General features: G+C 45.4%; 1 protein-coding gene across 8 annotated transcripts in view; it reads left to right on the forward strand.

The window, feature by feature from the left end:
- The window catches only part of AP3B1 (adaptor related protein complex 3 subunit beta 1), a 346,467-nt gene that overhangs the window by 84,662 nt on the left and 246,753 nt on the right, over nucleotides 1-15,052 (forward strand). For 7 of the 8 annotated variants that reach the window (XM_073344162.2, XM_073344164.2, XM_073344167.2 and 4 more), the window contains one exon: nucleotides 1,899-2,059. The exons of the other annotated variant lie outside the window; for it this stretch is intronic. In XM_073344162.2, the coding sequence (XP_073200263.1) occupies nucleotides 1,899-2,059 (161 nt within the window). The remainder of the gene's footprint in view (nucleotides 1-1,898; nucleotides 2,060-15,052) is intronic. 8 annotated transcript variants of the gene reach the window in all.

A 15,052-nucleotide genomic window follows, 5' to 3' on the forward strand; every position in this document is an offset into this window, starting at 1 on the left:
ATATTGACTCTTTTTTCAATGTCTCCTGCAAGCGCAAATGTTAGACGGGGTTGGTGTGGTCTCCCAGCATCTCCCAGCAACCCAACATTAGGATGAACATAGGTCCTGTAGCATTCTGATTGCCAGTGCCCAATTGCCTGGACCTGCTGAAAGTCAGACCTGGTGCTGCAGACACTACTACTCCAAACCTAAAGGAACGTGTACCAAAATTTTTAGGATTGAGGCCTATGACAGCTTTCTTATGACTGCTGTGAATTTATACTGGGTGAGGCAGCTCCATTCCTATGTAAGAATAGTGGTCCTGGCTCCAAGTCCCCTATTCCTAAAAATCCTTTGACTACCTTCACAAGACATAACTGTTAATCTGTGAATTCCCTTAATTCAACCATAATCCCTTTTCCTACTTATTCACTTTTTGAATACCTGTATTTTAAAGACACTGATCCTTTCTTAAATTGTACATTCAGTGCACACCTAGAGCAGTTCTTTGCTGCCTGTGGCACCACCTTGCTACTCCTGAAAGCTAGAGAAGCCACAACAAATGCTGTTTTGAATGAAGCTGCCTGCCCCCCCCCCCCGAACTGCATATTCTGAAATATTTGAACAGTAAACCCAGTACAGTTATTGGGTGCCTGTCTCCCCTACATCTACTGTGTTTGTGTCTGAACCAACCCTCCAAGAGCTTCCTTAATAAGAACCTCAGCAAGTCCTGTTATCCTGCAACATAAAGTCAGGCACATGAGGTACCCTGGGATTGTGGATGAAGCCAATCCAGGGTGTACCAGAGATATACTACATGTCTTATCATTTGATACTCAAGGATGGGCTGGACACGCTGGAATCTTTCCTTAACTCTAAATTTTGCAATTTCCACTGAACTGGCCTCTTAAATCCTGAAAGGTCTGGGGGTCAATGGAGTTTTTTTTGCTTTGGATTGTACCTGAAGCTTTGTTCCCAGTGTCCAGTTGGATCATCCAGATACCCTGTTAAATTGAGTGAGCAATGTTTCCCACACTTCCCAGTCGTTCATTTGTACCTGGCAGCTTCAGGTGGGGCAGCAGAAGCCTCCACTGCCCTGTGGTGCCCCCAGCATGGCTTTCAGAGCTTGCCACTGGCAGGAGGGCCACATGGACAGGAGTGCGGAGAAACAGGATGTGTAGTCCTCACTGCAGCAGCCTGACTCCTGTGCAGCTCCCAAGGGGGATGGGGTCTTGATACTTGAGTGCCTCCCAGAGAAGTGAGAGGTGGGAATGATGTACTACGTACACCCCTGTAGTCTGTTCAAGATTCATCCCCACTGACTGTAGGAGAAGGGCATGTCATTTTTTTGGAAAAAAACGAAAAAATGATTAAACAGGATTTATTGGTGAAAAGGCGAAGATGTTAGAAAAGGCATCTTTTTTGTTGCAGCATTCATGTTTAATTTATTTTTCTATTTTACAGTCTTGATGTATGGGGAAGCTGTATGTAATATTAAGATTGATCTGGGTTGTACAACTTTCAAAATGCCTGAATTTGTGGAAGACTTTAAAATTATAAATAGAAAAATTTATTATTTTTTTATAACAGTTCTCTCTCCCTCTTCTTCCTTCTCCTTCATTTTTCCTGTTTTCATTTGCATAAATAAAACTTGTTAATGTGGTGTTATGTTTGGCAGCTCCTCATAATATATGCAGTATTTTTCAGATTGTTGAAACTTTCTCTGGTGTCAAGTTCCACATAAATTTGCACAATAGCAAAGTGAACCTGAAATTAAAGCCAGACTAATAACAGTAAAATAAAAAAATGGCATTCACGTGGCTTAATATGTCCTCAGTCATTGCAGTATTCATTGCGTGTTTTAATAATGATAAATTTCTGCAGTATTACTTATATTGTTTTGTTTCTGTTCTTTTTAGGATCCTAATCAGTTAATCCGTGCAAGTGCTTTGAGAGTTTTATCTAGTATCCGTGTGCCAATTATTGTTCCTATTATGATGCTTGCTATTAAAGAAGCTTCTGCTGATTTATCTCCTTATGTTAGAAAAAATGCAGCCCATGCAATCCAAAAACTGTATAGGTAAGTAGTCTTTTACCATAAATGTTGAAAAGCTATCCTAGGGAAATTCTGCGCCACTGTGGCTCAACATAAAAATGCTCCCACCCCCCTTGCAGAAAATGGTTTTTGTGGGGAAGCGAAGACAAGTCGCATCCATACTTATCACCCCTGCTCCGCAGCTCAGTCATGTCTGTTTGGGCATCTGATGGGAGAGGTAAATCACTGGGGGGAGGGGCGGTCTGGGAATGCCCCGGCTGCACAGGGATGTTAGTCTCCATCCTCCCTCTTCCCTGCATGGAGCAGCTGGGGCTGGGTCAGATGAATCCCCAGAAATGTCCCAAAAAGAAAAGGAGTACTTGTGACACCTTAGAGACAACGAATTTATTTGAGCATAAGAATTCATAGGAATGCATCTGATGAAGTGAGCTGTAGCTCACGAAAGCTTATGCTCAAATAAATTGGTTAGTCTCTAAGATGCCACAAGTACTCCTTTTCTTTTTGCGAATACAGACTAACACGGCTGCTACTCTGAAACCAGAAACTTCCCCTGGCTACAGGAAGTTCAGCACCATGGGGGAGGTGGGAGGTGAGGGGGGTTTGGATACAGGGGAGTTGGGTGGACAAGGGGAGAAGCTCCCAGTACAGGGATCCCTCCACCACGCCCCCTCCACATCTGGAGCCCCCTGGAAATTCTTCAAAGCTGTGTTCATTGACCCGCACATGTTCAGTAGCTCTCCTTGTGCTCCTGACCAAGGGTATAAGGGGTGGTGCAGGTCTTTACTGCTGCGTGGTCTGAGTTGAAATTGTGTCCACCTTCAGTGCGTAACCTGCATAGTAAACTCGTTCTAAATAGTTCTTATATCTAGTTTAGTAGTTTTAGTTCGCATAAGGTTACCGTTAGTGTAGGATAAGTCTTCCCCCATAGTCCCCCATTCCAGGGGCAATCCTTCCTGAGACAGTGCCCAAAGTCTCGAGATTCAGAAGTGCATCTCCTGTCCTCACTCTTCTCTGTAGTGATGAGCATCAACAGTGCCTGTACTGCCTAAGAGAAGCACATATATCCGCACGGTGCAATAATTAGAAAGGTACAAGAGCTCTGTCTTAGCAAGTTTCTGATGGAGGAGGCTATGAGGCCTTGCTCTCACCTGGGCTCTGGAGACCACCATATACATCAGCCTCAATCAACGAGCAGCACCCCTGTAAGCTCGAGCCTTGAGCAAAGCCTTTACCACCAAAGTGGAAAGAGTCCTTCTGCAGGACTCCCCATGAGAGTAAGGGGAACTCTCATGGGTGTGAGGATGGATCCCTGTAGAGGACTGTCCATAAGAAACACGTTTCCTTCCTGAGCTGGTCCAGACTGGGTAAGATGTCACAGATGGAACCCACAGAATCAGCTCTGCTGAAGGCCCCTAGATTGTATGAAAAGTATGAAAAAAAAGGGATCCTCTGGTTCTGGTGTGACAGTGGAATCGAAGCGAAAAGACAGACACTTGCCAGTCCCATCTACAAGTAAAGGTCTACTGCCTCAATTATCTGAAGACCGACTAGTGAAGATAGGTGAGCCAGGTCCTTCAGATGTCCCAGCTGGAACTCCCTGGGCTCCGGGAGGTATTGAGACCTTCGTAACCCCCAGAAGATGTATTCCTCCTTTACCCGCAGTCTCCACTTCTCTTGCACCCTGTCCTCCTGAGGGATGTCCTTACCCCTGAGTAGGAATTGTTACAGCTGTCTTAGGAGCAGTTACGTTCCCTGGGAAGAAGGACCATAGTTCAGACTGTGCTACCGCTACCAACAGAATCTTCATTAGAATCAGAGGAGTTGGAGGCATCATTATCTCTGAGAAAGCACAGAAGTCCCGACAGGCGCTTGAGAGGCTATACCTACCACTGCTCCAGATACGAACCCCTTGGGGACCACTGAGTCCAATGACCCCTTCTTCTGGCTTCATTGGGGCCTTTGGAACTGCTGCAGGAGACACCTGGACTGCTCCTAGGAGTCATACCGCTGCTCCCCCTCTCACCAGCCAGCTTCATTGGTGTATGAGGAGGAAGCGCCGGAACCAGTTCCAACGGTACCGATAGTACTAATCGGAGGCTTCCTCATCATCCCCAGATGATGCCATCGCTGCCAGATGACCACTGGCAATACCAGGAGCTATTGCAAAGGGTTGCTAATGATCTACAGATCCCACTGGAAGAGGTCCAGGTCCCTCAATACCTTGAACATTTTCCAGCCACAAGGACTGACCAGAGTAGCCTTTCTAATCAACAAGGCCATATTAGATTCGGACAGAGTGGTTTGGCACACACTTGCACCTTGTGCACCTGCACCAAAAAGGGCCATAAGATGCTACTTTATTCCTGCCAAGGGAGCTGACTTTGTTTTCCCATCGTGCTCCTAACTCGCTGTTGGTACAGGCATCGACGGAAAGAACTAGGTTGCACTTTCAAAAACCTACTCCTGAACAGAAGAGCTCAAAGAGACTGGATCTCCTAGGTAGGAAAGTCTCCTCCTCCACAGGTCTGCGGTTTTACATAGCTAATTACTAAGCTTTGTTAGGTATTGAAATAGTATTTTGCTATGTCAGACATGCGGACTTCAGAGCCAAACTACTATGGAAGACAGAGCCCAATTCCAATCTTTTCTGGACAAAGGAAAATAGTGACAAAGGTGGAGCTGTAAACAGCGGTAGATGCCACAGATACTGCATCCAGAAGTTTGTCCACAGGGCTGGGCACGCGAAGGGACTGGTGGTTCCAGTCATCAGGCTTTCCTAGAGACGTCCAAGACACTATCCCAAATCTTCCTTTCGATGAGACCAACCTTTTTAATGAAAAAATGGACAAGTCCCTTCACTTGCTAAAGGACTCAATAGTCACTCTGTGATTCTTGGGGATTTACACTCTAGCACCCAGGAGGAGACACCAGAGACAGCCTTTTAAGCCGCGACTGCCCCCTGCACACACTCCATATTACCAACATCCACCTGAGCCTCTATGCAAATGGCAGAGGATCCGGAGATCCTGTTTCTAGACTCCTACTTCCACAGCTTCTGCTTATTTCCAACTGCAGGCCAAAGGCCATTTTTCACATGCAAGTTGAGCCTCGCTTACCACCATTGTTGCAATCTTTGCCTCCCGTAGACAAGTCAAGAGGTCATCTTATCCTTTTCGCCCACACCTAGGACAAGATCACCACAGAGTTGGGTCCTGGAGGTTATCCATCTAGGATACTCTACAGAGTTTCTTTCTTTCCCATCTCCCCAGTCCTTCTCAGGGACCACTCTGATCAGATGATTCTTCAACAAGAGGTGGAATCCCTCTTAAATTGTAGAGCAGTAAAATGTGTCCTGCCTCACTACCATGGAATAAGGTTCTACTCCCCATATTTCCTAATCCCCAAAAAAGACAGCAGGTAGAGAGCCATCCTTGACCTTTGACAACTCAACATCTTTATTCAAAAACTGAAGTTCAGGATGATTATGCTGGCATTGATTATCCCCTCCCTTCAGGAGGGAATGTGGTTTGTGGCTCTCGACATGAAGGATGCATATTTCCACATAAATATTCACGTATCTCACAGGAAACTCCTATGCTTTATGGTCATCCAAGATCATTACCAGTTTCATGTCCTCCCTTTCGTGTATGGCACCCAAGGTATTCACGAAAATGCTCACTGTAGTAGTAGTTGCCGAGATATGATGTCAGGGCTACACGGTGTTTCCATACCTAGATGACTAGCTCCAGGTGGGCCAATCTCATTGGGAAGTCATGTCACTCACAGAATTTATTGGACACCTTCTTGTTATGGTAGGGGTTGAAGAAAAGTCCATTTGATCACCTAAAGGATGTTAAATTTTTATAGGAGCACAGCTGAACTCTTTCTCCTTCCCAACCCCCCCAAGCATTTTTCTCCACAGGCAAGTTTCACATAATGAGCAGCTTGATCTCTCACATGACACACAGACTGCAAACTATAGTACAAAGCTGCCTTTATTTGCTAGGCCACATGGCTGCATACACCTCCGTGACACCATTTGCCAAACTCCACTTGCCCTGCCTATAAGCTTGGTTTCATTCGATTTATCTACCAAGCAAGATCATAGTGACTCTGATGTCACTGTTCCTATCAGAGCTCTCATCTCCCTCAGTTGGTGGTCCAATCCACACAGGATCATGGTAGGGATTCCTTTCAACCCTACCACACTGTAGGCCACCATCCTGACTGCCTCGCTTACAGGGTGAGGTACTCACCTGGATCACAATACTGCTCAGGGTACCTGGACCACAAGAAAGGCCAAACTACGCACCAACTTACAGGAGCTAAGAGCAGTCCGCTTAGTGTGTAAGGCCTTCCTTCCCCTTATATGCTCACTCCATGTACAGATAACGTCAAACAATATCACCATAGTGGTCTATATAAACAATTGGAGGAGCAAAATCTTGTCCCCTCCTCTTGGAAGCTGTCACACTTTGGAACTGGTGTCTTTGAAACCACATTATGATATAAGCTGCCTACCTTTTGGGCATTCACAACTCCTTGGCATGTTGGATTGCCCTCAAAGTTATATAAGTATGATAGAATTATAATTATGTAGTAGTAGAAATAAAGATAGACAAAAGAGTATATAGGTATTGTAAAAAGGTATGAACATCAGTTCCATGCTGTTGAATTTCACTCTGTAACAAATGCAAGGTCAAAGTGCTAATTATTTCAGGCCGGTACAGGACAAAGAGTCTGTGCTGGAAAGGGATAAGAACTTTGAGGAAATAATGCTGTTCTTTAAAACAACACCCTGATGCTCTTCCCCAGTGGGCGCCCCTTGTCATGCCTATGTAAATCTTGGTATCCAAAGAGGGAAAAATAGATAGTGGGATAAAACTTGTTAAATGAATCAAGAGTCATAGATTGTGTTGTTAAGTAAAAGAATGAATGATGAGCGCATGGAATTGAGAGCCTGAAGCAGGGAAATAATTGGTTAGTAGATGGTGCCAGCCTAATCCTAAGAATTTCAACCTTGATATTGATGGGCCGAAGAATATGCAAAGTGGAGATAACTGGATGACCCCCAGAGGGCAAACTGGAATCCACCCAAAATGCATCAAGGAAGAACAAGAAGATAACATCTAGCCATCATGGAGCTGTCATGGATGTACCATCTGCTGATTGAGCTGATTGATGGTCATCTCAATTGTAAATTCAGCATGATGAAGCAACTTCCATAGACTTGTATTGAACCAGAGACCTATGAAAATTGGGTCCAGGGACTGTGTTCTTTGAGTCTGGTTCTACGACCACCCTCCAGGAGCATCAGATGCGCATCTGACAACGACTTGGCTCCACTCTCGTGTCCAGGCCACCTGGCCAGTGACTTGGCATGAGCAACATGTAGGCTGGTAACTATAACAACCTTTATGTAGAACCTGTGTATGAATGTCTGTGTGTGTGAATGGATCTATATAAAAAGTGCATATAGGAATATTTTGTTGTATTTACAATAAATGTGACAATTTGCCTTGTCCCTCTTGCCCCAAGATCCTGTTGGTATCATTTTTATTAGTGTAACAGGCAGACAAGCTAAGCAGAAGTTTTTTCACAGACATGAATGGGAGATGTACGACACAGTTCTAACCAACATATTTGTGCAGTGGGGTACTCTCCTTTTCATCTCAGACCAACAGGAAGCTCCCCATGTATTACTCCAGAAGAGCTATAGGCCACAATTCCCAGGATGTTGTTCTCCTACTCCTCTGAACAGATGGCCTCAAAATATACCTTTCCTCCCTTTCTCTGCTGCCACAATTTCTACTGAAGATGTCACAAAAGGGCCACCATCATCCTCCTGGCGCAGACAGTTCTGGTTCTCAGAACTCCTAATGATGTTCATGTGCCCACCTATCTGAATCCGCTCATGCTGGGGAAATCAAGTACCACAACCTGGGCTCACTCCATCTCACAACCTGAATTTTGGGTGGGCATTGGAAATAGAACACTCATACTCTATCTCTGTCCAGGAAATGCTTAGCCGAAGTAGAATGGATTCTACTAGAGCCTGCTACCGGACTGAATCTCAGTGTTTTTTGATCCGGATACATCACCCCCACCACCACCACCATATGCCTGATACTGTGGACATTCAGATCATCTCCTCTGCTTAGATTTCAGTCCTTGCTAGGGTACACATAGCCGCTATCAGTGCCTTTCTCCTTCCGGTGGAGAGACATTCTGTCTTATACGCTTGACTACCGTGCCATTTATGAAAGGCGTATTAGGACCTTTTTACTGGTTATTAAACCTACGCCTCAATGGAACCTTGTCCTGTCGATATTCACAGGTCTGTCCTTCAAACCTTCGGCAACATTGCCGTGACCTACTTCTCTATGAAGATGGTATTCTTACTGGTCCCTATCTGTATTCCACTACCTGCCCTCCTTCCCCTCTGCTTTGGATCCTGTAAGATTGTGATAAGAGGGAACTGGAGAAATGTCAACCTCCCCCTTATGCCCTCGATTGGGAGCACAAGGAGAGCTATGTGCACATATGGGTCAATGGACACTGCTTTGAAGAATTAGACTTGAGCGCATGGCATGCCTGCATACCCATGTGTGGAATACACACAGGGACCACACATCTTGAAGAACCTCCAATTACAGTAAGTAATCTCCCCTTATCACTGCTCCCTATTTGTCAGTGTATCCATAACTTAAAAATAAAATATTGTCCATTAGGAATTGGGGCCTCATCCACTTGGCAAACATTAGATTTATCTGCCTTCCATTTTTTCCCATTATCTTACTGTTACATTTATCTTGTATGCTAAAGGTGTTCAAATTAATAAATCATCTTGATTTAGCCAAGATAAACTGAGCACATATTAAGTTCCCAAAAGAGGTCTCACAGAAAATGATAAATTCCGTACTTGAAATTCAGATCTACCAGAACTTGGAGTAAATTTTTAAAAAGGGATGTGGGAAATGGCTGTAGGGAGTTCTGACCAAAAATTACGTGTCTTACTGTAGCATCTAGAGGCTCCAGCCACGTTCTGGGACCCATTTTGCTGGATGCTGTACAAACATAGTTAATACAATTTCTCTGCACCTTGAAGTCTTTAAACCACAATTTGAGGACTTCAATAGCTGAGGCATAAGTTAGGGGTTTGTTACAGGAGTTTGTGGGTGAGATTCCATGGCCTGCGTTGTGCAGGAGGTCAGACTAGACAATCCTAATGGTCCCTTCTGACCTTAAAGTCTATGATTCTATAATTTAATAAAGTTAAGTTGCTTGCTTCTGCTACTGGGGGAAAAAAAAAGCAGCGAATCCCTTTACCACTAGTAAACATTCAAAATTAAGCTAAGACCAACAGACTGTTGTACTTAAATTAGTATAGCTCAGAGTTGTCAATAATCTGTTAGTAACTGTGGCGGGGTGGGGTTCCCTATCCAATGTGGGGTGAGTTCACACCGTCCCTCAGACTGTCCTTTACCTCAAGGCAGTGAGACCTAAGGACTAGAGTTGATGGGGTTACCCTGGTCTGCAGGGCAGTAAGGCCTAGCTGCCAGAGTCAATAGACTGGCCCTGGTTCACAGGTCAATAGGAATTAAAAAAAAGTATAAACATTTTAAACTAAACAAGGTCTGTGAATGTTCTGAAGCAGTCCCCAGGCCTGGCAGTGCTCACCAAAGTATGTGCCTAGTCAGCAGGCAGTAGGATGAGGTAGCTACTGTGGTAATATGGCATTACGTAAGGATCTTGCCTCTGTATGTATGTGGGGTAGAACCAATCGGTGTAATAAACTATTGAGTAGTGGCTCTTCGGACACCTCTAATGGTTATACCAAAGAGGTTTGAGTCTGTTTATTGCCTCATAGCTGATGGACTTGGTCCTTTAGCTCCAATTAGTAGAGGGGTCATCTTTGAGATTCCGAGATGCTGGTTTCAGTACTTGAAAGCGACCTGATTAGAGGTGTCATTACACTCATCTAGTTACTGTGCCATTAAAGCACCTGCTGATTCCGTGGCACAGTGGCCTATGCAGCCTCTCAGTATAGCAGTTTTCAATGCTATAGTGCATGCTACTGAGGCTCCCTGTACCAGGTTATGTGACTGCCTACCGCATCAACATACGCTAATGGCTGCTGCGCACCTAAAACCTGCCAGTGCTAAACTGTCCAGTAAAAAGGAATGAGGAAGACTCAGTGGTATCCTCTGTGCTTCTCCCAACCTCTCCTGCTTCCTCTTCCTCAGAGCAAATAGGTACGGCATTGCTACTTGTGCTTGAGACCACCCACTGGACCACTTCAGAAATGGGGAGGGAGGAGGGTCAAGCACCCTGCCCCCTCCCCCAGCCTGCAGCTGGGAGCTGTAAGATCCGCTTTGCCCTGGAGCTGGGGAGAGTCCCTCTGCCAGCAACTGGAGAGCTGGTGGGAGGTCCCTTACAGCAGCTGCTGAGTAGTGCTAGAAGTCCCTCTGCTGCTGTCAGAGGCGGCTGGGAGCTGCAGAGGAAGGGGGGCCTGCGAGCGGTGGCAGCTGTTTGGGGAGCTGTGGGAGGCCCCACAGCTGCTGAGCAGCTCTGGGGTGCTTCTGCTGCCATTGCTGGTGGCTGGGCAGCTGAGGGGTCCCCACTGGCAGTGGCAGCTGGTTAGTGTGGGGGTCCTCACGCTGCTGGCACTGGGGAGCTCTGGGGATGGCCCTTCCAGCAGCTGCTGAGAAGCTCCAGGGTCCCTCTGCCACCGCCAGAGGCAGCTGCGGGGTGAGGGTACTGGCTGCTCACAGAAGCTGAGCAGCTGCAAGTGGTGGGGGGAGGAGGGTCCCTGTTGATGCCGGCCTGCCAGTTGCAGGGGGATCCCCCACGGACAGTGGTGGCTGAGCTCTTGCAATGGTCCCCCGCTGTTGGCTTCAGCAGATGTTAATGAGTATGCTCAGTACACCCTAAGTAGCAAATACAATCAGCAGTTTTTCACACTGCAAGGTGGTTGGTCAGCTGCGGGGGTTCCCAATGTCACAGAGTTCACTGGAAGTCACGGATTTCGTGACTTCCACATTCTCCGTGACATTGTAACCTTACTGATGAGTCACAAATCCATTAGCCCTGATCCCTCTTAAAGGGCTAGGGCCACCCTGTGACAGATATACTTCTCACAATGACACCAGGCAGACTAGTGTTGCCTATGAACAAGGGCCTTCTCAAGTCACAAAAGTTATCTGGCACATCTCAGTGTCTATCCCAGCCACCTCCAGCAGGGCAGATAGGAGGTCCCAGCCAAGAAGTTGGAATATTTCTATCAGTACCTGACCACAAGGTCCTTAGTTGTATAGGCAGCTCAAGAAGTTGTAACAGGGAGCTCCCAGAACCACTCCTTGTGAGGAGAGTCCTAAGAAACTGAATCTCTTAGGCCATAAAGGTCCTTTCTTCTGTGAGCCTCCAATTAGAATGGCCAACTATCAAGCCTTGTTCTGTATATAGGGCTTCCTCTTCTGGGATAGGTTCTCAAAGCTACTTGATAAGCTGCCAAAAGTCCATCAGGATGAGCTTAAAGACCTTTATGTCAGAAAGTAAACATAGTGCAAGAAGTTCAGTACAGGCTGCACTTGTAGATTCCAATGCAGTGGCAGGGATTATGGTGTCAGCTGCCGCCATAGGGTGTTCTTCATAGGTACAAGCATCTAGGATCCCTCAGATGATAAAGATAATAATAGAAGATCTCCCTTTTCGAAGGTACCGAATTATTTAGCAGGAGTGCAGTTGAAACTCTTTATAGTTTCAAGGATAGAAGTGACTTTACATTTCTAAGACTCTGCGTCCCCACCTTGCAGAGAAAAGAGGTAGCAGCTCTACTAAAGGCACACATCTCTGCCCCAGTACTAGTCTTAATAAATACCATTAGAATCTCTGAGGAAGAAGCAGAAATTCCTCTGTGACCACCCTGTAACTTGGACAGGCTGGTTTTAAAAACAAACAAACCCTCTCCTCCCAAAACACCCTTCAGTTTCTACATGAGTATAGAGCGACTGATCAGACCACCTACAGATCCCTTTTTCCTTTGTTGCCTCCCCCACTTCCCCCCAAGAGGAGTCTTGAATGGGATAATCTCGGACCAAAGTATCCCATCCGGTTGCAGACTGTTCCAACCCTGCTCCCTTCTGTCTTCTTTCAGGGACCCCTCTCATGAGAGTTGGTTGAAACAATAGGTAGACTCCCTGCTACAACTGGGAGCAGTGGAAAAAGTGCACTTTAGTATTCAAAGGAAAGGGTTTCACTTCTTTCTTCTTTGGAATTAAGGAAATTGAACACCCGTCCTTGACCTTTGATGTCTCAACATATTTGTTCATTGTGTTAAATTCTGTATTGTCCCCCTAATTTCCATGATACCTTCCCTGGATCCTGTGGAATGGCTCACAACTCTCAACGGTCAAAATGCATCCTTTCACATCTCCATCCATCTGGTACACAGGAAGTACTCATGGTTTCTGGTATGAGCACTAAGGAGTCCTGCCTTCCAGTCTCTCAGCAGCTCCTCGAGTCTTCACCAAATTCCTGATCAAACTGGCTGTACATCTTTGGAGGTGAGACAAACAAGTTTATCCTATCTAAGAACTGGCTGGCTTTGGGAAAATCCCCACAGCAGATAACTGACTGAATTCATTTGATATTCCACCTATTGGCTTCGCTAGGCCTAAAAGTCAACAAAGTCCACTCTGACCTCCAACTGGAACTATAGAATTCACCAGGACAGTGTCAGATTTCACATTGGCTGTAACATACTTACGTCAGCAATGATTCTAAATGATAATCGATTAGACGGCTCCAGATGCATCGCAAAACACTAGTGAGGATGTACTTGAACTCCTAGGATACATTTAAGCATGCATCTATGTCTCACAGCAAGCCAGACTTGACCTTGAGACTCTGCAAAGATGGTTGAGATCAGTATATCTACCAAACAGATCCAGCATAGTCCCCCTTGGTCATTATTCCTTCAGAATTCCTATCCTCACTAAATTGCTAGGCAGAACCACAGCATTTCCTTTCCTCTGTCTCTCCCTACCAAGACCTTAGTGATGGATGCCTCCACTCAAGGAAGGGGAGCCCATTTTGATCATCAAGATTCAAGGACTACGGTTGGCACAGGAGGCCATCCTGTATATAGATGTCCTGGTGTTCAGGGCCATACAGTTAGCATGCAAGGCTTTCTTACTCCTTCTATGAGTCCTCATTGTTCAAGTTCTGACAGACAACACTACTGTGATTCACTCCAACAGGCAGGTAGTGGGGAGAGATCCTCCCTACTCCCTCAAAAGTGACACATTTTCTAAACTGCTTCATCATATTAGATCAGGAACTCTCCGCCTACTTGATCTACAAAACACCCTACTGGATCAACTTAGCAGGGACATTTCAGAGAACTATGAAAGGTCCTTCATGATTCAGTCCTCCCATGACATCTTGCTCAGGTGGTGATTCCTGATAGCGGGCCTCCTTTCTACCCTACTTAGCAACAAATGCTGGACATCTTGCTCCAAAGGCGTGTCAAGCCTGGGTTTGCTGATGTCCTCTTTTCTACTTGCTGTGGGCACAGAGACTGTTCTACGCTTTCCCACCGATTTCTTTTGATACCCAGTATCCTCAGGAAACTAAAATGGGATGAAGGCACTGTGGTCATGATAGCCCCTACATGGCCAGGCATTTTTTGTTTTTCTCCCAGGTGAATCTGTCAGCCTGTCCACCAATCACCTTAATCACTTTTCACTGACATAATTTCCAAGAAGCAAGGCTGGATTTTGCACCTGTACTCTGCATTTGTTATACTTGACAGCCTGGATGCTGGTTAGATGACTTATTAATTCTAAATTCTAAAACATTGTCAAAAATCAGAAAACTGTCCACCAAAATGACTTAAAGAACTGAATGGAAGAGGTTTTCTGACTTGGTGGCTCAGCAGCAGCTCTTGCATTGACAACCTCAGTCTTGGTTATTCTGAACTACTTACTTAACCTGAAGCAATCTGGACTTCGTCAGTTCAATCATGGTACATTTAGCAGCGCTCTCTGCAAATTACCCTCCAGTTTGGGGTTAAATTTCAAATCTCATGGCTTCAAGGTTTTCGAAGAGCCTCACTCATATCTTCCGCCTGTTAGAGGTCCTCTTCCCACACCCCCCTATTCCCCTCACCTTTCTGGAACATCAACATAGTTCTCACTGGCTTAATGGGACTCTTGCTCTCCTTTTGAGCCTATGGCAACCTGCTTTCTTTCTCAGCTATCAATGAAAACAGCCTTTTTGATGGTTGTTACTTCCACCAGGAGAGTGAAAAGAATTCAGGCCTTTCCTGCTGATCCCCTTTATGCCCTATTTCAAAAAGACCAAGGTCACTCTTAAGCCTCACACCAAGTTACTTCCTAAGGTAGGACAGGATTTCCACCTTAATCAATCCATCCACCTTCCAGTTTTTTTGAAACCTCATTCCATCCAACATGAAATAAAACTTCATACCCTAGACATGATGCTTTTATTTAGATTGTGTCTATCTGACTGTGGCTTCTGCAGAAAGGATTTAGTGGGTTTTTTATTGTATTGAGACTGGGTATCAGATAGCTAAGAAGGAGCCTTTGGCTCTCCTTAGAACTCATTCCACTAGGGGCTTAGGTAGCCACCACTGCTTGCTTAGGTAATATACCCGTATCTGAAATATGTAGAGATGTTGCCTGGAGCATGGTTCATTTACTTACTACTTATTCCTCCGTATAGGCTTTCATATTTGATGCCAACTTTTGTTAAGGCTGTCCTGCAGTCACTCTTCAAGTAGGACCTCTCTTTCCACCTCCAGGCTTGAAACAACTTCTTCAGTGACAGAGAGTAGAATCTGTAAGGACAATCACTCAGAGAGCATGGTGTCTTACCTTGAAGAATCCAGTTGCTGTATAGTGTCTTGTCCACACAGATTCTACTTACCTGATGATTAGCAGTCCTATCCATGTGGGATTCTTATTGGTAAAGGAAGTGAGTGGTAATTGGGGA

Source organism: Lepidochelys kempii, chromosome 5 (assembly GCF_965140285.1).
Source record: "Lepidochelys kempii isolate rLepKem1 chromosome 5, rLepKem1.hap1, whole genome shotgun sequence".
In the NCBI taxonomy this organism is placed as follows: Eukaryota; Metazoa; Chordata; order Testudines; family Cheloniidae; genus Lepidochelys; species Lepidochelys kempii.